Below are 23,699 nucleotides of genomic sequence, written 5' to 3' on the forward strand. Positions count from 1 at the left end.
AGCTGGGATAAGTAATCAGGTAAGTGGCCAGTTTTGCTATTTTTGCTTTGAGTCGAAGACAGAATTTGAATTTCTAATGTCCCTGAGGTGTAGGGCTCACAATTGGGGAGTGTGGTTTCCTGGATGATTGTTGAAGATGCTAGCATTTCAGCTTTGCCCTTTCCAAGTCTACAACTTGCGTAGCCATGTTCCTTGGAGATTGGCGCTAGCACATAGGCATGCACACCAGAGAGAGGGCTGTGAATTAGTCTAGAACAGGAGCTCTGCTTTTGGCGGAACATTACAGAGCAGACTGGAAATAGATGACCCAGAACAGGGTGGTAAATCATCCACATTAACTGAGAGCCTCTAATGAAAGGACTGAAATTCATAGGAAGACATTGTGGTGACTCATGAAATCAGCCCAAATCAGAGGAACTATTAGGACACTTTTATGTTTTAAGAAAATAGTGATTGTGTGCACTGGCTGCAATTTGCGTCCAGTCAGAATGCCCTGACATCATAAATACTGGCTTTGGTGAACAGAATTTCACAGCCAAGGTTTTTCACTCCATGAGCCCAGTGTTTTTCTTGTGTGGATTACTAGATGATTTTAGCATCTGAAATATGCTCAGGAAGCTGCTGGAGGAGGCCAAAAAGATGCTTGGTGATGATAACTCTGTTGAGGGTGGTGGCCCAGGATCTACCTGACATGTGTGCAGGTTGGCTTGGAGAAAAAGATGGGGCGGGATGGGGAGTTACCATAAATGAAACTTTGCAGATAGCTCAGAGTGGAAGTATTAAGGGCAACAAATGAAGATAAAATGATGCTTGTAATTATGGTTTATAAAGAGAAATAGGCCATATTGAGGATATAATTTTCTTTTTTTTTTTCCTCTGCAGCTGATGGATTAAATGAAATAAACTGATCTGCAGAAAATCCGTGTCTCTAGGTTGTTTTTAGTCAACCTTAGAGAAACATGAAATATGCAGATTTTTCTCTTTACTTAGACTTTCTATTTGAAACACTTTTCTCAAAATATTTATCTTAATTTTTTTAATCTTAAAATAGTCACATAACTTTTCAGATACCTAATTACTGAAGCAGCAGATAACTTTCCACATGAAAAATAAAAATGCTACATGGAACTTTCTCTCATTTCTTCAGTAGTCCTTTCTTTTTCCCTAACCAGCAGCGCTTACTTGATTTTCAGTACTTGAGACTTTAGATTTGGATATGGAAAGAGCAAGGTTTTAAATTTCTGTAATCATTACCTTCTGATAATTCTGTACCCTAAGTCTAAGCCAGGGGAGTAAGCAGGAAAAGCGGACTTCTTTGCCAGAGTATCAAATATATCATGACACTGTGGAAGATGGGACGGGTCTCTGATGAATCTCACTAATACTGAAACATATCTTCACTACTGAACTCCAAACTGACAGCCTCTAGTGCTTGCCGCCCGTTCAGCCAACTTGGGTATTGTTCAAGGTGGCTCTTCACTGGTTTGACAGATTATTGTGCTCTGAGAGCATGAACACAGATGCCCAAGTCATAGAGGTTATTCACTGTATTTTGTTGCTTTGATAAAAATGGGTGCAGAGAATTGAGTGAATTTAATAGGAGAGGGGTTCAAAGGCACTGAAATTCTCTTCAGAAAAACCTGTTCTTTGCAATACCTCGCCTCTATTTTGTGCTTCCCTCTGCTGGCTAATAAATTTCGTAGTGTGGGTGTCGAGAAAAACCTAGAGGTCGAGAACACTGGGGGCTGGCTGCCATCACTTCTACTTTCCACTAGAAAGTAATTTCCCATTTTGTCGTATGAAATGTGGGCCCAGTGTATAGTGATGAATTCAGATGCACTGAAGATATAAAGTGTAGAAAATGTGAGACTAATTTGGTGATTTATATGGACTTTGTAATGCCTGTGAAAGAAATAATTTTGCAGCTTATTGCATGATGAAGTCAGATTTTCCGAATCATTGATGTGAAAATCCAGTGTTACTGTAAATGATTTGGACACTTTTTCTCTACGTTTGTATTTTTCAGTGGCTGCTAATTTACAGAAGATTGTAGATGATCCCAAAGCTTTAAAAACCTTGACATTTAAGTTGGTAAGTTGAAAGTTCCGGAAGGAAGGTAAATGTTTTGCCATGCTCTGCCAGCAAGGACTAATAACACGGTTTAATAACCTGCTCTGTAATTCCCTTGCTGCTGTTACTTTCTTTTGGGATCCATTTTTGCATTTGTCCTTTGCCAGTTTAACCTGTGGGAATGTTTTCTGACCACGACTGGGAACTTCCTCTTCCGTGAGCATAGCTTGTTTCCCAGGACATCTTTTAAGAGCCACCATTTGGGAAATCTTGGCACCCGTGCCATTTCACCTCCCGCTTGTATGGCACCTTGACCGTATAGACAAAATTAAACCTAATTCCAACCAACACTCTTAATAAAGCTTTCCTAAAGTGAAAGTCAGGTGGTTCTAACTTTTAAAGAAGTTGAGGCTGATTGTTGTAGAAATGGTTTAGGTAATTGGAAACAATTGTGGAACTACTCGCCGAAGGCTAGTGAACAAAGACCTGTTTTAACTCCACATTTCAAATCACGGTAATAGATTCTCATAGAGAAGAGGTGTTGCGGCAGTTTTTCTGCACTAGTAGACTTTAAATTTAAGAACTAGAGCGGCCACGGAGATACAGATCCTGAGTGTCCTGGCATCGTTCTGAAAGCAAGAGATAGGGTGACTGTGGCTGGAAACGGGGAGCAGTCCTAACAGGCAGAAGCGACGATTTTCCTGAAAGTTTTAGCAAACAGTACATTAAGTGACTCATTTTAGAATTATAAATCTTATCAAGAGCCAGTCAGAATGCCGCAAGCAATTTAAGATATAAATGACTAGCACTTTGCTGTGCACAATATATATTGATGATCTTTTTTATTTCTTGTGAGAATTTAATGGAAAATGCGCATGGCCGAAGATGTGAAATGATTAGTTACAGTAAATGTTAGCCCTGTGCTAATTAACTTTCTGGGTCTTGCCTCACATCTAATTTCAGATGGCTAGGCTGTGTGATGAGCTTTTTCAAACACAAAGATTCTCACAGAAAGCATTTATCTGAAGAAATTTGTTTTCGGGGCGCCTGGGTGGCTCAGTCGTTAGGCATCTGCCTTCAGCTCAGGTCATGGTCCCAGGGTCCTGGGATCGAGTCCCGCATCGGGCTCCCTGCTCCACGGGAAGCCTGCTTCTCCCTCTCCCACTTCCCCTGCTTGTGTTCCCTCTCTCACTGTGTCTCTATCAAATAAATAAAATCTTTAAAAAAAAATTGTTTTCAATAACAAAAGAACATTTTACTCAGACATAGGATGATAAACTAAGAAATTGAAAAATCCGTCTTCTGCTTTAGGACTCGTCTGTCACCTCTATTATGTTTCTAATTTACCTACATCTTTGTAAACATACTTCATTCATGTGAGAATATATTGATGAGAAAATGGTATCCTGTGTCAGGATTTCAAGCCTGTTAATGTTTCTTTATTCATTTTTTATAGCATAAGAAAGAAGTTCTAACACACCACCTCCAGAAGATTTGCCTAATTTTGAATATGTAAACAGAGATAAGAAATGAAGGCTTTCATGCTAGCTCATCCCCACACTCGCTAAACTTGCTTACCTATGAAACAGGAATAGCAACCCTGGCCCTTTCCTGTTACCGAAGGCCTTAGAGAAACACCTTGCGTTTTCCGCTCTGAAGAGTAAGAAGAAGGTCAAACTCCTCTCATCTCGCACTCGAATCAGTTTATTACTTCTGCGGATGCTCTTGCTTGACACCGTCCTCCTCTCTCCGTCCACATTTCCAGCACTCTTGCAGGGTTCTCTCATCTCCCGACACGGATCTTCCTGGCTGCAGTCTGCCTGTGTCTGGCTCCATTCACCACACCACGGCTGTGGCCAGAGTACTTCTTCTGCATTGCAAAATGCTCCTAAAACTCAAACCCCCGACCAGATCTGCCTTTCGGGCTCCTGCTTTATTACCTTTCTGTATCTCCCCTCATTCTGTCTTCTCTCATTCTCATCCTCTGTCTTCTCCTACTTTTAGGACACTCCTACTGTCTGCTGGCCTTTGTATGTGCTTCTCTCTCTCTCTGTCTCTCTCTCTCTCTCTCTCTCTCTCTCTCACACTAAAATATTCGTCCAGCTTCTCCAAGCTGCTGCTTTAGCTCCCTGACACGTAGGCATGTTCCAACTTTCTGCTTCAATTTCACTTTCTCCAGGAAGCCTTCTCTGACATCCGGTCCTGGCTCAGGGGCTCCTCCTCTATTCTCCCCCACGAATTCATATCTCTGAGAAGTCCAGAGCTTCCGGGGGCCAGAGGCTACTGCCTAGCACAGTAGCCGGCACACAGCAGAGGGCTTGATAATTATAATGTACCAGAATAATACAAACCTCAGAAAAACTTCAGCCATCACTTTTTCCTCAACATTTATTTTAATCCCTGTAAAATAATTAAGATGGTGATTTCTGCTTCATGCCCTCTTTTTAGAGTCCCTTAAAATTCCTGGGCCTTCCCTACAGAAAGGACAAGAATCACTTCCTCAGGCGTCCACTGTTTGCTACACCGTGCACGAGGTGGTTTACACACTTCATCTCAGTTCATTTAATCCTCACGATCCCACAAGATGGTGATATCATTAGGTTCATTTTCTGTCCTGGGAATCCGAACTCTGGGGGGCTAACTTAGCCAGGATCAGACAGTGGAGACACTGCAAATTCAACTCCAGTCTAGCATCCCAGCCCATCCTCTCAATCGCTGTTCATTCTGGGAGGCAGGACCCTTGCAGCTCTGTGGTTTTATGGTTTTCTGTTTCTCTGTGGATTCCTGCTTTTGGATGATGGAATCCCTGGACAGTGGTTGAGGTGGATTCTCTCCTGTACTTTCAGCAGATTGAATAGTATGGGCCTGCCCCGCACAGGAGTCCTGTAGGAGAACCCAGGCAAGTCTTCCCTTCCCCTGATAGCTTGAGAAGGCACTAATGTGCTGTTCCCAGAAGATGGAAATTAATGGCTTTTTCCCAAAAGACAGCTAACAATGTTAAATAACCTTCAGTTTTGGTCACTTCACTCTCTGTCCAGCCCTCGTTAAACCTGAGGAGGTTGCTTTGTTGTTACCCGTTGCCAGCCAGTTTGAGATCCACTCGATAGAGCTCATTTGAATTGCTTCTTGGCCTAATCTTCTGTAGAACACTGACATCCTGGTAAAACCACAGAGATTCAAATACACTTGCCTTCGTTCATCAGTTTGGCTATTTTCTTGAAGAATAAAAGTATTTCAGAAGCATTTTTTTCTCAGAAACTACTGCTCCTTTTCTCTCTCAGCTGTTTATCATTTTTATCTCAGAGCTTTCTTTGCTTTCTAAAGGAGAATGTCAGGGGCCTGACAATCGTCTAAAGAACAAAGTTGTATCTTGGTGATGTGGTTCCTTAGAGAACAGCGGTTTACTCAGGGGATGGTTAGGGCACGTCACAAAATTGCTCTTGTCCCGGTCCTATACCAGATATCCTAATGTAATTGCTCTTGGGACAACCTGGGCTTTGGGCATTTTGAAGGTGTCCCCTGGTGATTCCTGTATTTAGCCACGGCTGAGAAACATGCTGTTTGTAGATAGCTGAGTCTCTAATCTCCTTTCTCTCCACTCTCCCACCTCTATTAGAAATACTGGGCTCAAGTTTGAAAAGGTGGGCTGTCCTCATATATCTGCTTATATAAGGAAAACAGTGGCCCAGGGAGCAAGGATATTGGTTATATCAAGAAGTGCATTTACTTTTCTCCCTGTCCAGTGAGATCTTTAGCTTCATTTGACAAATAATAAACGAAGTATGATTTCCATTGTTGGCATGGCCAGAGGCAAGGCAATCAGAAGCTTTTTTTTTTTTTTTAATATATAGCACTTTTAACAAAGTGTTTCAAGCATAAAGGGCATTTCAGCTCAAGTGTAACATGCTTTGAGTGCAACATCTCAGTACTGTTTTATTGTTGATTGTTGTAAGCCTAGCCTTGAGACAAGTCTAAATGTTGAAGGCATTTTTTAATCTGCTGCCTTGCAGTTTTATAAAGTAATTGAGTCTTGCTGCTTTCAATGTGAAGTTTTTGAAATTGCATTAGTAAAAATATGATATTGCATTAGTAAAAATATGAAATAAGATAATTCGCCTTTAGAGATAGAATGCAAATTGTAAGTACATGTAAGTAACATCCACTTGGTACACACTTACGTGAGCATTACAGATTTTAGTTACTGAAGTTAAATAACATGCCTTTTACATATAGCAATTTCCTAAGCATTTTGGCAATTCATGATTAATGGGCCTTATTTTTAGAGGCTTTCCACCCAGGCATAGTTGGAGCCCGTACCACTAAGGCAACGTTTCCTGAAGTGTACAGGTAAAGCAAAGACTGAAATGAGATTCAGACGACTTAACTTCCCCCTACTGAAAGGGGAGAACGGTAAGACAAAAGTCTTAAGGGAGCCTATCCATTCAGGAAGGTCCAGGCAGCAGCTCTAGGTCTCCTGCTCCAGTCTGAGACAGTGGTTCTCCAAGTGTGGTCCCAGAACTGGCAGTGTCAGCTTCATCTGGAAACTATCTGATAAAAATGTAAATTCTACGGCCACATCCCAGGCCTAAGGATTCAGAATCTCTGGGAGGTGGGGCACAGGAATCTGTTTTAACAAGCTCTCCAGGTGATTCCGGTGCATGCTAAAGTTTGAGAACCACTGCTTGATAGGAAACGTGGAGCTTACTTGGTGTTTCACACATTGGGAAGTACTTGGGTAGAACAGTGGTTCTCAAACTCTAACCTTTGAATCGCCTTGGGAGCTCAAAAATCCCAGGCCTCACCCCAGAGCAATTCCATCAAAACCTCTGTATATTTTAAAATTTCCAGTGGTTCCAAAGCCCACCCAGGTTTAGGGGGAACTGTATTAAATCCTTTGTTGTCATTTCAACAATCTTCACAGCATCTTCACTAGGAGGAGTAGAGTCTATCTCAAGAGATCACTTTGCTCATCCATAAAAAGCCAGCTCCTCATCTATTCAAGTTTTTTCCTGACCTTGCAGCAATTCAGTCCCATCTTCACATTCCCCTTCTAATTCTAGTTCTCTTGCAGTTTCCACCCCATGTGCAGTTACTTCCTCCACTGAAGTTTTGAACCCCTCAAAGTCATCTGTGAGGGCTGGAAGCAATTTCTTCCAAATTCCTGTTAATGTAGATATTTTGACCTCTTTGCACAAATCATTCATGTTCTTAATGGCATCTAGAAAGGTGAATTGTTCCAAAAGGTTTTCAAATTTCTTTGCCCAGGGCGCCTGGGTGGCTCAGTTGGTTAGGCGACTGCCTTTGGCTCAGGTCATGATCCTGGAGTCCCGGGATCGAGTCCCGCATCGGGCTCCCTGCTCAGCGGGGAGTCTGCTTCTCCCTCTGACCCTCTTCCCTCTCGTGCTTTCTCCCATTCTCTCTCTCTCAAGTAAATAAAAATAAAATCTTTAAAAAAAAAAAAATTTCTTTGCCCATATCCATCAGAGGAATCACTGTCTGAGGCAGCTACAGCCTCATAAAATGTATTTTGTAAATAGGAATTGAAAGTTGAAATGACTCCTTGATCCATGGGTTGTCTAATGGATGCTGTGTTAGCAGGCATGAAAACCACCTTAATCATTAAACTCATTGTCCTGTCTCCATCAGAGCTCTTGGGTGACAAGTTTATTGTCAATGAGCAGTAACATTTTGAAAGGAATCTTCTGAGCAGTAGTTCTCAATGGTGGGCTTCAAATATTCAGTAAACCATTTTGTAAGCAAAGGTGCTGTCTGTTCCATTTATAGACCATAGATTCTATAAATAAATCTAGCATAATTCTTAAGGGCCCTAGGACTTTTGGAAAAGGGAGCATTGGCTTCAACTTAAAGTTACCAGCTGCAGTAGCCCCTAGCAAGAGTCAACCTGTCCCTTTTGAAGCCAGGCACTGACTTCTCCTCTCTAGCTATGAAAGTCGTAGATGTTTTGTCTACATTCAAATTCTGTTGTTTAGTGTAGCCTACTTCTTTAATTCTCTTAGCTCTGTCTTCTGGAGAACTCACTGCTTCACCTTGCCCTTATATGTTATGGAGACAGTTTCTCTCCTTAAACCTCAGGAACCAACCTCCCCTAGCTTCCAGCTTATCTTCTGCAGCCTCCTCACCTCTCTCAGCCTTCAGAGAATTGAAGAGAGAGTTAGGGCCTTGCTCTGGATTAGGGTTTGGCTGAAGTGAATGTGGTGGCTGGTTTAATCTTCTATCCAAACCACTAAAACTTTCTGCATATCAGCTATATGCAGATAAGAAAGCAAAACAGAATGTTTTGCTTTCTTATCATTCATGTGTTCACTGGAGTAGCACTTTCAGTTTCTTTCAAGAACTTTTATAGTCACAGCTTGGCCTAACAGGTGCAAGAAGCCTAGCTTTTGGCCTGCCCTCCTCACTCAGTTTAATCATTTCTAGTTTTTGATTTAAAGTGAGAGACTTGCAAGTCTTCCTTTCACTTGAACATTTAGAGACCATTGTAGGGTCATTAATTGTCCTAATTTCAATATTGTTGATCTCAGGGACTCAGGAGGCCTGAGGTGAGGGAGAGGGACAGGGAAACAGCCAGTGAGTGGAATAGTCAAAACACAAGCAACATATATGGATTAAGTTCACCATCTTACATGGGCAAGCCCATGGGCCCCCAAACAATAGCAAAATTAACACAGATCACTGATGTCCTGTTACCATAACAAATGAAAACCTTTAAAAAACTGTGAGAATTACCAAAATGTTACACAGACATGAAGTGAGCCAGTGCCGTTGGGAAAACGACACCACCAGACTTACTTGGTACAGGATTGCCACAAACCTTCAATTTGTAAAAGAAAATGTGACATCCAGGAAAGGCAATAAAGTGAAGTGCAATAAAGCAAGGTAGGCTTCTATAGTGAAGTACCGTGGTTGTCTCCAGGAAAAGCTCTTGTGAGATTAAGTTGTAAGGCTGAACTAGCCTTTTTTTTTTTAATCCCCGTGGAACACCATTTTTACTCAGAAGAATAACTGACAAACTGTGGTTATTCCGACTAAGGATTTGGCAGATATTTTTTCGAAACAAACCAAGTGAGCCTGACACTTCAAGGAAAACAACTGACAATATTTGTCATCAATAATACATTTCAGCTTTCGAGCAGAAAACGGATTTTGGAAAACTTGCATCTGCCACTGTAAGCTTGACAACAGCCCAGTACTTACTTTTTCTGATGAGATTAGTCATGTGTGATATTAATGAATATGATTGGTTGACACTGTATATTGAAACATTGAGATTATATAAAAAACTGTGTCAACAGTGGGAAGATCTGCATAATTCAGTGAGGCTGAAAAAACCTATTTGGGGAAAAGATCAATTCCAACTGCCAGATAGACCACTGGTTTCAGTATAACAGACTACATGGTTTCAGATTCCACAATGCAACTAACTTTTAAGAAATTCCACTTGGCACATCTTGGTATGGTGACACTATCCACAATTATCAGAAAGACTTTTAAGATACTATTTATTTGCTTTTTCAACTATTTATATGAGGCTGGATTTTCTTTATATACTTCAAGTAAAATAATATAAAACAATAGATGGAATGTGGAAGCAAATATGAAAATCTAGCCATCTTCTGTCGAGCAAAACATTAAGGAGATTTGCAAAACGTAAAGCGGTGCCACTCTGCTCAAATTTTTGGTAAACTGTGGTTATTTTCCACAGTTCTAGATTTAACGAATAGTAAGGATAATTTAGAAATTTCTGTTTTGGGGCGCTTGGGTGGCTCAGTTGGTTAAGCGACTGCCTTCGGCTTGGGTCATGGTCCCGGAGTCCCGGGATCGAGTCCCGCTCGGGCTCCCTGCTCGATGAGGAGCCTGCTTCTCCCTCTGACCCTCCCCCGTCTCGTGTACTCTCTCTCTCTCTCATTCTCGCTCTCTCAAATAAATAAATCTTTAAAAAAAAAAAAAGAATTTTCTGTTTTGATTTCTGAGACATTCAGTATAATAAATATAACCTACATAAGCATTGTTTTTAATTATTTTAATACTTTAATATTAAAATCATATTTAAAATATTTAAAAATTTTTTCAGTTTTAATTTTTAAAATATCAATACAGTAAATATAACCTGCAAGAACATAAGCTTTTTAAGTTTTAATTCCAGTATAGTAAGACAATGTTATATTAGTTTTAGGTGTACAATATAGTGATTCAAGAGTTCCATACATTACCCAGTGCTCATCACAGCAAGTGCACTCCTCAGTCCCCATCGCCTATTTCACCCATCCCCGAACCCACTTCCTCTCTGGTAATAATCACTTTGTTCTCCAAAATTAGGAGTCTGTTTCTTGATTTGTCTCTTTGTTCCCCCTGGGTTTTTGTTTCTTGTCTTAGACTCATTTTACTTAGCATAATACTCTCTAGCTCCATCCATGTCATTACAAATGGCAAGATTTCATTCTTTTTATGACTGAGTAATACTCCACTGTACATATGTACCACATCTTTATGCATTCATCTCTCAGTGGATACTTGGGCTGCTTCCATATCTTGGCTATTGTGAATATGGCACCATAAAAATAGGGGTGCATGTATCCTTTTGAAATAGTGTTTTTGTATTCTTTGGGTAAATACCCAGTAGTGTGATTGCTGAATTGTAGGGTAGTTACAACTTTTTGAGGAAACCCCGTACTGTTTTCCACAGTGGCTGCACAAGTTTGCATTCCCACCATCAGTGCACAAGTGTTTCCCTTTTTCTACATCCTCACCAACACATGTTATTTCTTGTGTTGTTGATTTTAGCCATTCTGACAGGCATGAGGTGAAATCTCATTGTAGTTTTGATTTGCATTTCCCTGATGGTAAGTGATGATGAATATCTTTTCATGTGTCTTGTGGCCATCTGTAGGTCTTCTTTGGAGAAGTGTCTGTTTGTATCTTCTGCCCATTTTTTAATTGGATTATTTGTTTTTAATTTTATTTTATTATGTTATGTCACCATACATTACATCATTAGTTTTTGATGTAGTGTTCCATGATTGTTTGTGTATAACACCCAGTGCTCCATTCAGCACGTGCCCTCCTTAATACCCATTACTGAACTAACCCATCCCCCCACCTCCCTCCCCTCTAAAACCCTCAGTTTGTTTCTCAGAGTCCATAGTCTTTCATGGTTTGTCTCCCCCTCCGATCGCCCCCCCCCTTCATTTTTCCCTTCCTACTATCTTATTTCAGAGATACAGGTCTGTGATTCATCGGTCTTACACAATTCACAGCGCTCACCATAGCATATACCATCCCCAGTGTCTATCACCCAGCTACCCCATCCCTCCCACCCCCCACCACTCCAGCAACCCTCAGTTTGTTTCCTGAGATTAAGAATTCTTCATATCAGTGAGATCATATGATACTTGTCTTTCTCTGATTGACTTATTTCATGTAGCATAATACACTCTTGTTCCATCCACGTCGTTGCAAATGGCAAGAATTCGTTTTTTGGGCGTTTTTTGATGGCTGCATAATATTCCAGTGTGTGTGTGTGTGTGTGTGTGTGTGTGTGTGTATACATACCACATCTTCTTTATCCATTCATCTGTCGATGGACATCTTGGCTCTTTGCACAGTTTGGCTATTGTGGACATTGCTGCTATAAACATTGGGGTGCACGTACCCCTTTTGATCCCTACATTTGTATCTTTGGGGTAAATACCCAGTAGTGCAATTGCTGGATCGTATGACAGCTCTATTTTCAACTTTTTGAGGAACCTCCATACTGTTTTCTAGAGTGGCTGCACCAGTTTGCATTCCTACCAACAGTATAGGAGGGTTCCCCTTTCTCCGCATCCCCACCAACATCTCTTGTTTCCTGACTTGTTAATTTTAGCCATTCTGACTGGTGTGAGGTGGTATCTCATTGAGGTTTTGATTTGGATTTCCCTGATGCCGAGCAATGTTGAGCACTTTTTCATGTGTCGGTTGGCCATTTGGATGTCTTTGCAGAAATGTCTGTTCATGTCTTCTGCCCATTTCTTGATTGGGTCATTTGTTCTTTGGGTATTGAGTTTAAGAAAGTTCTTTATAGATTTTGGATACTGGCCCTATATCTGATATGTCATTTGTGAATATCTTCTCCCATTCTGTGGGTTGTTTTTTGGTTTTGATGACTGTTTCTTTTGTTGTGCAAAAGCTTTTTGTCTTGATGAAATCCCGATAGTTCATTTTTGCTGTTGCTTCCCTTGCCTTTGGTGATGTTTCTAGGAAGAAGTTGCTGCGGCTGAGGTCGAAGAGGTTGCTGCCTGTGTTCTTTAGGATTTTGATGGACTCCTGTCTCACATTTAGGTCTTTCAACCATTTTGAGTCTATTTTTGTGTGTGGTGTAAGGAAATGGTCCAGTTTCATTCTTCCGCATGTGGCTGTCCAATTTTCCCAACACCATTTGTTGAAGAGACTTTCTTTTTGCCATTGGACATTCTTTCCTGCTTTGTCGAAGATGAGTTGACCATAGAGTTGAGGGTCCATTTCTGGGCTCTCTCTTCTGTTCCACTGATCTACGTGTCTGTTTTTGTGCCAGTACCATACTGTCTTGATGATGACAGCTTTGTAATAGAGCTTGAAGTCCGGAATTGTGATGCCACCAGCTTTGCTTTTCTTTTTCAACATTCCTCTGGCTATTCGGGGTCTTTTCTGGTACTGTACAAATTTTAGGATTATTTGTTCCATTTCTTTGAAAAAAGTGGATGGTATTTTGATAGGGATTGCATTGAATGTGCAGATTGCTCTAGGTTGCATTGACATCTTCACAATATTTGTTCTTCCAATCCATGAGCATGGAACGTTTTTCAATTTCTTTGTGTCTTCCTCAATTTCTTTCATGAGTATTTTATAGTCTTCTGAGTACAGATTCCTTTGCCTCTTTGGTTAGATTTATTCCTAGTATCTTATGGATTTGGGTGCAATTGTAAATGGGATCAACTCCTTAATTTCTCTTTCTTCTGTCTTGTTGTTGGTGTATAGACATGCAACTGATTTCTGTGCATTGATTTTCTATCCTGCCACTTTACTGAATTCCTGTCTGAGTTCTAGCAGTTTTGGGGTGGAGTCTTTTGGGTTTTCCACATAAAGTGTCATATCATCTGCAAAGAGTGAGAGTTTGACTTCTTCTTTGCCGATTCGGATGCCTTTGATTTCTTTTTGTTGTCTGATTGCTGTGGCTAGGACTTCTAATACTATGTTGAATAGCAGTGGTGATAGTGGACATCACTGCCATGTTCCTGACCTTAGGGGGAGGGCTCTCAGTTTTTCCCCATTGAGAATGATATTCGCTGTGGGCTTTTCATAGATGGCTTTTATGATATCGAGGTATGTACCCCCTATCCCTACACTGTGAAGAATTTTAATCAAGAAAGGATGCCATACTTTGTCAAATGCTTTTCCTGTATCTATTGAGAGGATCATATGGTTCTTGTTCTTTCTTTTATTAATGTATCACATTGATTTGCGGGTGTTGAACCAACCTTGCAGCCCAGGAATAAATCCCACTTGGTCGTGGTGAATAATCCTTTTAATGTACTGTTGGATCCTACTAGTATTTTGGTGAGAATTTTTGCATTCATGTTCGTCAGGGATATTGGTCTGTAATTCTCCTTTTTGATGGGGTCTTTGTCTGATTTGGGGATCAAGGTAATGCTGGCCTCATAAAATGAGTTTGGAAGTTTTCCTTCCATTTCTATTTTTTGGAACAGTTTCAGAAGAACAGGTATTAATTCTTTAAATGAATTGCCCTGGGAAGTCATCTGACCCTGGGCTCTTATTTCTTGGGAGATTTTTGATGACTGCTTCAATTTCCTTAGTGGTTATGGGTCTGTTCAGGTTTTTTATTTCTTCCTGGCTCAGTTTTGGTAGTTTATACATACACTCTAGGAATGCATCCATTTCTTCCAGATTGTCTCATTTGCTGGCATATAGTTGCTCATAATATGCTCTTATATTTCTTTGTATTTCTTTGGTGTTGGTTGTGATCTCTCCTCTTTCATTCATGATTTTATGTATTTGGGTCCTTTCTCTTTTCTTTTTGATAAGTCTGGCCAGGGGTTTATCAGTCTTATTCTTTCAAAGAACCGGCTCCTAGTTTCGTTGATCTGTTCTGTTCTTTTAGTTTCTATTTCATTGATTTCTGCTCTGATCTTTATTATTTCTCTTCTCCTGCTGGATTTAAGCTTTATTTGCTGTTCTTTCTCCAGCTCCTTTAGGTGTAGGGTTAGGTTGTATATTTGAGACCTTTCTTGTTTCTTGAGAAAGGCTTGTATTGCTATATACTTTCCTCTTAGGACTGTCTTTGCTGCATCCCAGAGATTTTGAACAGTTGTGTTTTCATTTTCATTTGTTTCCATGAATTTTTTTAATTCATCTAATTTCCTCGTTGACCCATTCATTTAGTAGGATGCTCTTTAGCCTCCATGTATGTATTTGAGTTCTTTCCGACTTTCCTCTTGTGATTGAGTTCTAGTTTCAAAGCATTGTGGTCCAAAAATATGCAGGGAATGATGCCAATCTTTTGGTACTGGTTGAGACCTGATTTGTGACCTAGGATGTGATTCATTCTGGAAAATGTTCCATGGGCACTAGAGAAGAATGTGTATTCTGTTGCTTTGGGATGGAATGTTCTGAATATATCTGTGAAATCCATCTGGTCCAGTAATTGGCTGCTCCCATGTTAGGGGCATAGATATTTACAATTGTTAGATCTTCTTGTTGGATAGACCCTTTAAGTATGATATAGTGTCCTTTCTCATCTCTTATTATAGTCATTAGTTTAAAATCTAGTTTGTCTGATGTAAGGATTGCCACCCCAGCTTTCTTTTGATGTCCATTTGCATGGTAAATGGTTTTCCATCCCCTCACTTTCAATCTGGAGGTGTCTTTGGGTCTAAAATGTGTCTCTTGTCGGCAGCATATCGATGAGTCTTGTTTTTTTATCCAATCTGATGCCCTGTGTCTTTTGACTGGGACATTTGGCCCATTTACGTTCAGGGTAACTATTGAAAGATACGAATTTAGTGCCATTGTATTGCCTAAGGTAAGGTGACTGTTACTGTATATTGTCTCTCTTCCTTTCTGGTCTGTGTTACTTTTAGGCTCTCTCTTTACTTAGAGGACCCCTTTCAGTATTTCTTGTAGGGCTGGTTTGGTATTTGGAAATTCTTTTAGTTTTTGTTTGTCCTGGAAAAGCTTTTTATCTCTTCTTCTATTTTCAGTGACAGCCTAGCTGGATATGGTATTCTTGGCTGCATATTTTTCTCATTTAGTGCTCTGAAGATATTATGCCAGTCCTTTCTGGCTCGCCAGGTCTGTGTGGATGGGTCTGCTGCCAATCTAATGTTTCTACTGTTGTAGGTTACAGACCTCTTGTCCCGAGCTGCTTTCAGGATTTTCTCTTTGTCTCTGAGACTTGTAAGTTTTACTATTAGATGTCGGGGTGTTGACCTATTTTTATTGATTTTGAGGGGGTTCTCTGTGCCTCCTGAATTTTGATGCCTGTTTCTTTCCCCAAATTAGGGAAGTTCTCTGCTATAATTTGCTCCAATATACCTTCTGCCCCTCTCTCTCTTTCTTCTTCTTCTGGGATCTCAATTATTCTAATATTGTTTCCTCTTATGTTATCACTTATCTATAGAATTCTTCAGTTAGAGCCTCCATTTTTGATTGCACGTCATTAACAGCCTTTTTGATTTCGACTTGGTTAGATTTTAGTACTTTTTTTTGTCCAGAAAGGGTTTCTGTAGTATCTTCCATGCTTTTTTCAAGCCCTGCTTGTATCTTTGTAATCATCATTCTGAACTCTAGTTCTGACATCTTACTAATGTCCGTATGGATTAGGTCCTGGGCAGTCGGTACTGAGGTGAGTTTTTCCGTCTTGTCATTCTGTCCAGAGGAGAATGGATGAATGAGAGAACAAAATGCTGAAAGGGTAACAGCATCCCCAGAAAAATATACACTAAACAAATCAGAAGTGACCTGAAACCAGGGGGGGAGAAAGGGAAAGAAGAAAAAAAGGAAAAGAATATGATCAAATATGATCAGGCTGGTGAATAGATCAATGCCACACACTAGATTTTGGGCATATTTTGGTCTGTTAGAAAAACTGCCTCCCAAAATTTTAAAGAAAACCATATATGTACAAAAATAAGGGTAAATATGTTGAAGGGATGAAATATGACTAAAGATGAAAATTATAAAAGATTCTATAAAAGGAATTGATAAGAAGTTGGTTGAAAAAAGAAAGAAATTAAAAAAAGGGAGAGAATGTGATCAGGCAGGGAGACTAGAACAAAGCCATACACGAGAGATTTAGGATATATTTTGATCTGTTAGAAGAAACTGTATCCCAAAATTTTAAAGAGAGAACAACTTATATATATACAAAAAATAAGGTTAACTACAATGAAGGGATAGAATATGACTCTTCCAAAAAGTGGTCACTTTTCTGTTCAGAGAGTTGCTGCTATTCTTTTTTTTGATCTCCTGTTGAGTTCGTAGGTGTTCAGAATGGTTTGATCCCTATGTAGCTGAATTCCTGGGACCAGACGAAATATAGGTCTCCTACTTCTCTGCCATCTTGCTCCTCCTCGCATTATTTGTTTTTTGCATGTTGAGTTTCATAAGGTGTTTTATATATATATATATATATATATATTCTAAATACTAATCCTTTATTGGATATATCATTTGCAAATATCCCCATTCAGTAAGTTGCCTTTTTAGTTTTGTTGATAGATTATTTTTGCTTTTATTTCTCAGGAGACAGAGCTAGAAAAAAGTTGCTGTGGCCGATTTCAAAGAGGTTACTGCCTGTGTTCTCTTCTAGGATATTTATGGTTTCAGGTCTCACATCTAGATATTTAATCCGTTTCAAATTTTTGTGTATGGTGTAAGAAAGTGGTCCATTTTCTTTTACATGTGGCTGTCCAGTTTTCTCAACACCATTTGTTGAAGAGACTTTCCCATTGGATATTCTTTCCGGCTTTGTTGAAGATAAATTGACATATACCTGTGGGTTTATTTCTGGGTTTTCTATTCTGTTCCATTGAGGTCTATTCTTTTTTAAAGATGTTATTTATTTGAGAGGGAGAGAAAATCTTAAGCAGACTCCACACTGAATGTAGAGCCCATCTCGGGGCTCGATTCTACAACTACAAGATCATGACCTGAGCTGAAACCAAAGGACAGAGGTTTAACTGGGCAAGCCACCCAGGCACCCCTACGTGTCTGTTTTTGTGCCAGTACCTACTGTTTTGATTACTACAGCTTTGTAATTTAACTTAAAGTCCAGAATTGTGATGCTTCTAGCTTTGCTTTTTCAAGCTTGCTTTGGCTATTCAGGGTCTTTTGTGGTTCCACACAAATTTTTAGGATCTTTTGTCCTAATTCTGTGAAAAATACCAGTGGTATTTTTATGGGGATTGCAATAAATGTATAGATTGCTTTGGGTTGCATAGACATTTTAACAGTATCTGTACTTCCAGTCCATAAGCATGGTATGTTTTTCCCATTCTTTGTGTTGTCTTCAGTTTCTTTCATCAGTATTTTATTTCTTGGTATCTTATTTTTGGTGCAGTTATAAATGGGATTTTTTTTTATCAGTTTCCCTTTCTGCTGCTTCATTATTGGTGTATAGAAATGCCACAGATTTCTGTACATTTTGTATCTTGCAACTTTACTGAATTTATCAGTTCTAGCAGTTTTTTGTGGCGTCTTTTGGGTTTTCTATATATAGTGTCAAGTTATCTGCAAATAGTGGAAGTTTTCCTCATCCATCAATTTGGATGCCTTTTATTTCTTTTTGTTGTCTGACAGCTGTGGCTAGGACTTCCAGTATTATGTTGAATAAAAATGGTGAGAGTGGACATCCTTGTCTTGTTCGTGACCTTAGGGGAAAAGCTCTGTTTTTAAAAGATGTTAGCTGTTGGTTTTTCGCAGATGGCCTTTATTATGTTAAGGCATGTTCCCTTTGTTGAGGGCTTTTATTATAAATGGATGTTGTACTTTGTCAAATGCTTTTTCTGTGTCCATTGAAATTATCATATGGTTTTTTCCTTTCTCTTATTGATGTGATCTATCACATTGATTTATGAATATTGAACCACCCTTGCATCCTAGGAATAAATCCCACTTGATCATGGTGAGTGGTTTTTTTAAAAAGCATAAGCTTTTGAAGTCCGTGATGATTTTTAAGAGTATAAAGGGTACTGGAAACCAAGAAGTCTGAGAACTGCTGCGTTAAGGGTCTCTAGTCCCTTTGCTGTAGAATCCAGGATCATTTGCATATTGCCCTCAGTGTTTTGCAGGCCACAGTGAGTGAGACAAGGACTCAGCCTTGTTGAGAGTCAGCAGGGTAGTAGGGGAAGAAGAGCTGAGTACCTGAATGAAAGCCAGACAACCTGGCCTGTGCCTCTGCCAGGAAACCAAATGTTCCAGTGTACGCACAGGAGGCACTGGGACAGAGGGTGAGAGATGGACTCCCTGGGTGCTGTACCCACCATAATCACTGGTTTGATCACCCACTTGCGTTGTCAATTCTCATTTCCATTTCTCTCCACAAGAAGGATTTCAGATTTTTTCTTTTAACCACTACTGGATATTTTGTTTTTATCTCTAATCATTTCAACCTCCTGCTATTTCCATTGCCAAATTTCTGATGTATCTTCGACATGCACTGATGTGCTTCCCATTGGCTAGTCCCTCCTTGTCACTGCCGGTGGCCACCCTTGCTCCTGCAGTGTTTGTCATTTGCCTATTAATTACACACATTGTGTCTGCCCCCATTCACTGCATTAAGTTAAATGATGTTAGCAGTAGCGGGGGGAAGAAAGAAAGGTTTAGGGAGATTCACAAACAGTGGTTGTGGAACAAGAAAATTGGTGATGGGTAGGGGGTGAGTGTCACAGTATTTGTATGACAAACACCCATGGGAAAATAGCTAAAAAGCCTTCTGTGCCTATACCACTTTGTTAAAGGTGATAGGGAATAGGGAAAGGAACGTTTCTGATCTTACTGCCCCTGACAACACACACAGTGAAAATTACACTTTGCTGAATATTTTGTCAAGTAAAACTAGAGAAATCATTGGAGAGGCACAAAGTAAATTTTTAAAATGCCAACTAATATTTCTACCCTTTAGGCTATTGATTTTCTTATGTAAGCATCAGTACTGACACCATTATTTGAAAGATAATTACTTAAAAATACTTGTTATGTATTCTAATTAGCTGCTTATTGTAAGGGAGAATGTTGGGGTTGACAGAATTTATGCACTGGTTTTTGGAGCAGTGCAAAGCAGGTTCATTGGGATGATTGGAAAAGGCATTTTTTACATGGGAAACTAATTGTTTTGACAATAATTTTGCAGGAATTAGGCCAAGAAAAGGTTTGTATGGTCCCTTGGTGATTAATTGCCCATCCCCAGTCATTTATCAAACTTTTTTCTCCCCACTTGTACTTACATCATTGTCTGATTCTGGTTTATGCACTCTGAAGATGCAGCCTGGAATGGCGATCTGAGTGCTGTGTGTGTGTGTGTGTGAGAGAGAGGGAGGGAGAAACAAAACAAAACAAAACAAAACTTTTGAATGAGGACAAGTGAGAGGTTTGATGAAGAAAAATCAAAGAATTTGACACACTATAATTTGGGCCAGTTTTAGGCAATAAATGTCCTAAAATAATATAAACAAAATTCTGTTATGGAAAAATAAGTTATCTAGCATGCGCCCTTCTGCTACTTGGTAACCACTTTTTTTCTGGCCAGTTTTATAGAGGATGCCTTTTGGTAAAAACCACATTACCCTCAGTGACTGTTAAATCACTTTTGCTCATTTTCATAATTTTTTTAATAACCGAAAATTTGTGCATCTTAATTTCCTTCACATATTTTGCCCTCCCCCCCAAAACCTCCCTCCTGTCAACCACCAGTTTGTTCTCTGTATTTAAGAGTCTGTTTCATTGTTGTTCTTTTGTTTTGTGTTTTAGATATCACATATAAATGAAATCCTATATTTGTCCTCCTCTGGCTAACTTATCTCACTTATAATCTCCTTTAGGTCCATCCTTGTTGCAAATGGCAAGATCTTATTCCTTTTTATGGATGAGTAATACGGCACTGTATATATTTTCCACATCTTTATCCATTTATCTGTAGATGGACACTTAGGTTGGTTTCATAGATATCTTGGTTACTGTAAATAATGCTGCAGTAAACATAGGCATGCATATATCCTTTCAAATTAGTGTTTTCATTTTCCTTGGGTAAATCTGTAGTAGTAGAACTACAGATCCTAATGGTATTTCTATTCTTAGTTTGAGGAACCTCCATACTCTTTTCCACAGTGGTTGTACCAACTTGCCTTCCCCCAACAGTGCACAAAGGTTACCTTCTCTTGATATCCTTGCCAACATTTGTTGTTTCTTGTCTTTTGATACTAGCCAATTCTGGCAGGTGTGAGGTGTAATATCTTATTGGGTTTTGATTTACATTTCCCTGATTGGTGACACTGAACATCTTTTCCTGCGTATGTTGGCCATCTGTATGTCGTTTTTGGAAAAATGTTCAGGTCCTCTGCCCATTTTTTATTGGGCTGTGTGGGGGGTTTTGTTGTTACTGAGTTGTGAGAGTCATATTTTGGATTTTTGACCCTTTATCAGATACAGAATTTGCAAACATCTTCTCCCATTCAGCAGGGTGCCTTTTTTCATTTTGGTGATGATTTCTTTTACTATGCAAAAGCTTTTTATTTTGGTGTAGTTCCAATAGTTTGTTTGCTTTGTTTCCCTTACCTGAGGAGATAGATCCAGAAAACTGTTGCTAAGGTTGATGTCTAAGAGATTACTGCCTATGTTTTTTTATAGGATTTTGGTGGTTCTAGGTCTTCAATTCATTTGGAGTTTATTTTTTGTGTATAAGAAAGTGGCCTAGTTTCATTCTTTGCATTCTTTGCCTGTGACTGTCAAGTTTTCCCAGCACCATTTATTGAAGAGACCGTCTTTTCCTCATTGTATACTCTCGCCTCCTTTGTTGTAAATTAATTGACCATATAGGTATGGGTGTGTTTCTGGGCTCTCTATCATGTTCCATTGATCTGTGTGCTCCTGTTTTTTGTGCCAGTACCATATTATTTTGATTACTATAGCTTTGAAGTATATCTTGAAATCTGGGATTGTGATACCTCCCTGCTTTGTTGTTAAGATTGCTTTGAAGTCTTTTGTGGTTCCATACTAACTATGATTATTTGTTCTAGTTCTATGAAAAATATTCTTGGTATTTTGAGAGGGATTGCATGGGGTAAAATGGATATTTTAATAATTCTTGCAGTCCATAAGCATGGTATAGCTTTCCATTTGTGTCTTCAGCTTCTTTCATTAGTGTCTTTCTTACTGTTTTCAGAGTATAGGTTTTTCACCTTTTTGGCTAAATTTATTCCAAAGTATTTTCTCATAATCCTTTAAAATGATTAAGGAACTCTAATTTGAAAGTAGATTTAAAATCACTTTCTTGGCAGTTATTAGCAATTTCAAAGCTTTAAGCCTGGAGACTGTGGTGTTTTAATGGGAACAAGTCCCTTCCCCTCTATTTTCTGCACTTGATAGCATGACCAGATCTGTTACTGCAGTCATTCAAGAGGGTGATTCTCTGTCCTGGAGGAGATGGGACACTGGCCCCCTACAGACTGTGCCTTTGCTTGGATCAATTGGCACTGAAGGTGTCTTTTTCCCTTTTCAGGCTTCAGGCTGTGATGGGGCGGAGATTCCTGATGAAGTGAAGCTGATCGGGTTTGCTCAATTGAGTGTCAGCTGATGTATGTCCCTTGACCTCTCCCTGATCTGTCATGCTCCCCACCTCAACACTCCCCTCAATCTTCTTTCCCCCACCCTGTCTCCCACCCCCTCACTCCCAGTTCCCACAAAATCAGAAGATTGTGAAGAGTCTGGCTTCAATGAAATGGGATAAAAAAAAGTTTTTTTTAACCTTACAACACTCCGAGTTCTGCTTCATTCTCTAGCAATCCACAGTATGAGAACAAGCAAATGCCACAGCTGCAAGACTGTTGCTAATGTTTCCAAAAGCTATTTAATATTCTTAGCAATCAATTCGGATATCCCTTAAGTGAAAAGAATCTGAAATACACTCAGGTGGTCCTATTTAGTGGCAACAAAAGGAATTTTTTCTATCAGAAGCCTATTTCTTCCCTCATTGTTCTTTCTGTTCTACTTTAATTGTACATCTGACAATACTGCCTCTTTTATGTTGTATTTAGAAATTAATATACTTATAAAATTAAGATTTATTAGCCAAACTTGAATTCTAGTTTTAAAACTGACTGTGAATTTTATTTTTCATATATTTATGCATTACACACCTTAGCTATAAGAAGAAAAGTTTTTGATTATATGCTTCTTGCAGTTAATCTCTTGTTATTTAAACAAAAAATTTCAGGTCTATCTTTGGAGTATTTATAACTTTTGATTTTGGGAAATGACTGAATTAGGAACTAGGATGCTTCTTAGTTTGGTTTGTTTGCCGAAAAACCAATCCACAATCTAATTGTCTCCGGAGAGGGAGGTGCCTTGCAAACTTTCGTATTAAGAATGTGCCTGAGGCTGCTTTACTCTGGAATAGTCTCAGATCTAAAATTTCCTCTACATCAAGTGGCATATGTAAGTTTTGCTTCATTGGAACGTATAGAATGCTATAGAAAATGTTGCCATTCTCTTAGACTGCTCATTATATACCCCTCTCCGACTTGACTTCTCCTTAAGTGATTGATAGGATTTGTTGTTCCAAAGTTGATAAACTTGAAGCTACCAGAATCTGAGTTTTACTTGAAATTCGGAAAACACCCAGATGGAGTGAAAAATAGAAAGGGTTTTGTGCAATGACTAAAAAGGTAAAATGCTGTTAAGTTTCAAGAATAAATACTTTCAACCCAAGTAGCCCTCTGCTTGACTACATATTACAGAATAGTAAACCTTAGGATTTTCGAAATTGGAGTCTAAACTGTCAGGGAGGTGGGCTCCCAGGATGGTACCGTTGCTCTTTCCTAGCTAACCCTAGATATGGCAGCTCTTTAATGTACTTTAAAAAGCAAATATATATTACTAAGGAAAGAAAAAGTTATTTATAATTGCCTTGTCAGAATTGAGGTGTTCTAGAGCCATTTGCATACAATTTAATGTAATTTCATTCCATTCTATTGTTTACACAACGATTACTCAAAGATGACTGCAAAGGTAAAAGGAAAATAAAAGTGTATTGCACAAAGCGATTGTGTCCCAGTGTTTCCTTCCCCCTTCAGGTATCCCATGCATGGCAGTGGGGCTAGTCCTCCAGTGAAAAGTGCCCTCAGGGGAACAAGGCAAATTCACACTCCATGTAAACAAACTGTTTGAATTCAGACCATAGGGCTACAGGGACCAAGAGAAGAATAATTCCTTACCACGGCTTCATTTTAGCCCGGAGGCTTGGAGTGCTTATGATGTTTCCAGGGACCTTCACGAAGCTACTTCCAGAGCCAGACTCCCAGGGCCCAGGGTTCTGATATCCAGAGCATATTCTTAACACTGTACACTTTGTGGACAAAACC

At 39.4% G+C, this 23,699-nt stretch overlaps 1 protein-coding gene across 4 annotated transcripts in view; it reads left to right on the plus strand.

Annotated features, from left to right (window-relative positions):
- STK39 (serine/threonine kinase 39) overlaps positions 1 to 23,372 on the plus strand; it is a 296,558-nt gene extending 273,186 nt beyond the window's left edge. For all 4 annotated transcript variants that reach the window (XM_073882923.1, XM_025853633.2, XM_073882927.1 and 1 more), the window contains 2 exons: positions 2,027 to 2,091; positions 21,839 to 23,372. In XM_073882923.1, coding sequence (XP_073739024.1) covers positions 2,027 to 2,091; positions 21,839 to 21,913 — 140 coding nt within the window. In that variant the 3' untranslated portion in view covers positions 21,914 to 23,372. The remainder of the gene's footprint in view (positions 1 to 2,026; positions 2,092 to 21,838) is intronic.
- The last annotated feature ends 327 nt before the right edge of the window (positions 23,373 to 23,699 follow it).

This window comes from Callorhinus ursinus, unplaced genomic scaffold, assembly GCF_003265705.2.
Source record: "Callorhinus ursinus isolate GAN/ISIS: 27379988/994484 unplaced genomic scaffold, GSC_fseal_2.0 scaffold2, whole genome shotgun sequence".
NCBI classification, from domain to species: domain Eukaryota; kingdom Metazoa; phylum Chordata; class Mammalia; order Carnivora; family Otariidae; genus Callorhinus; species Callorhinus ursinus.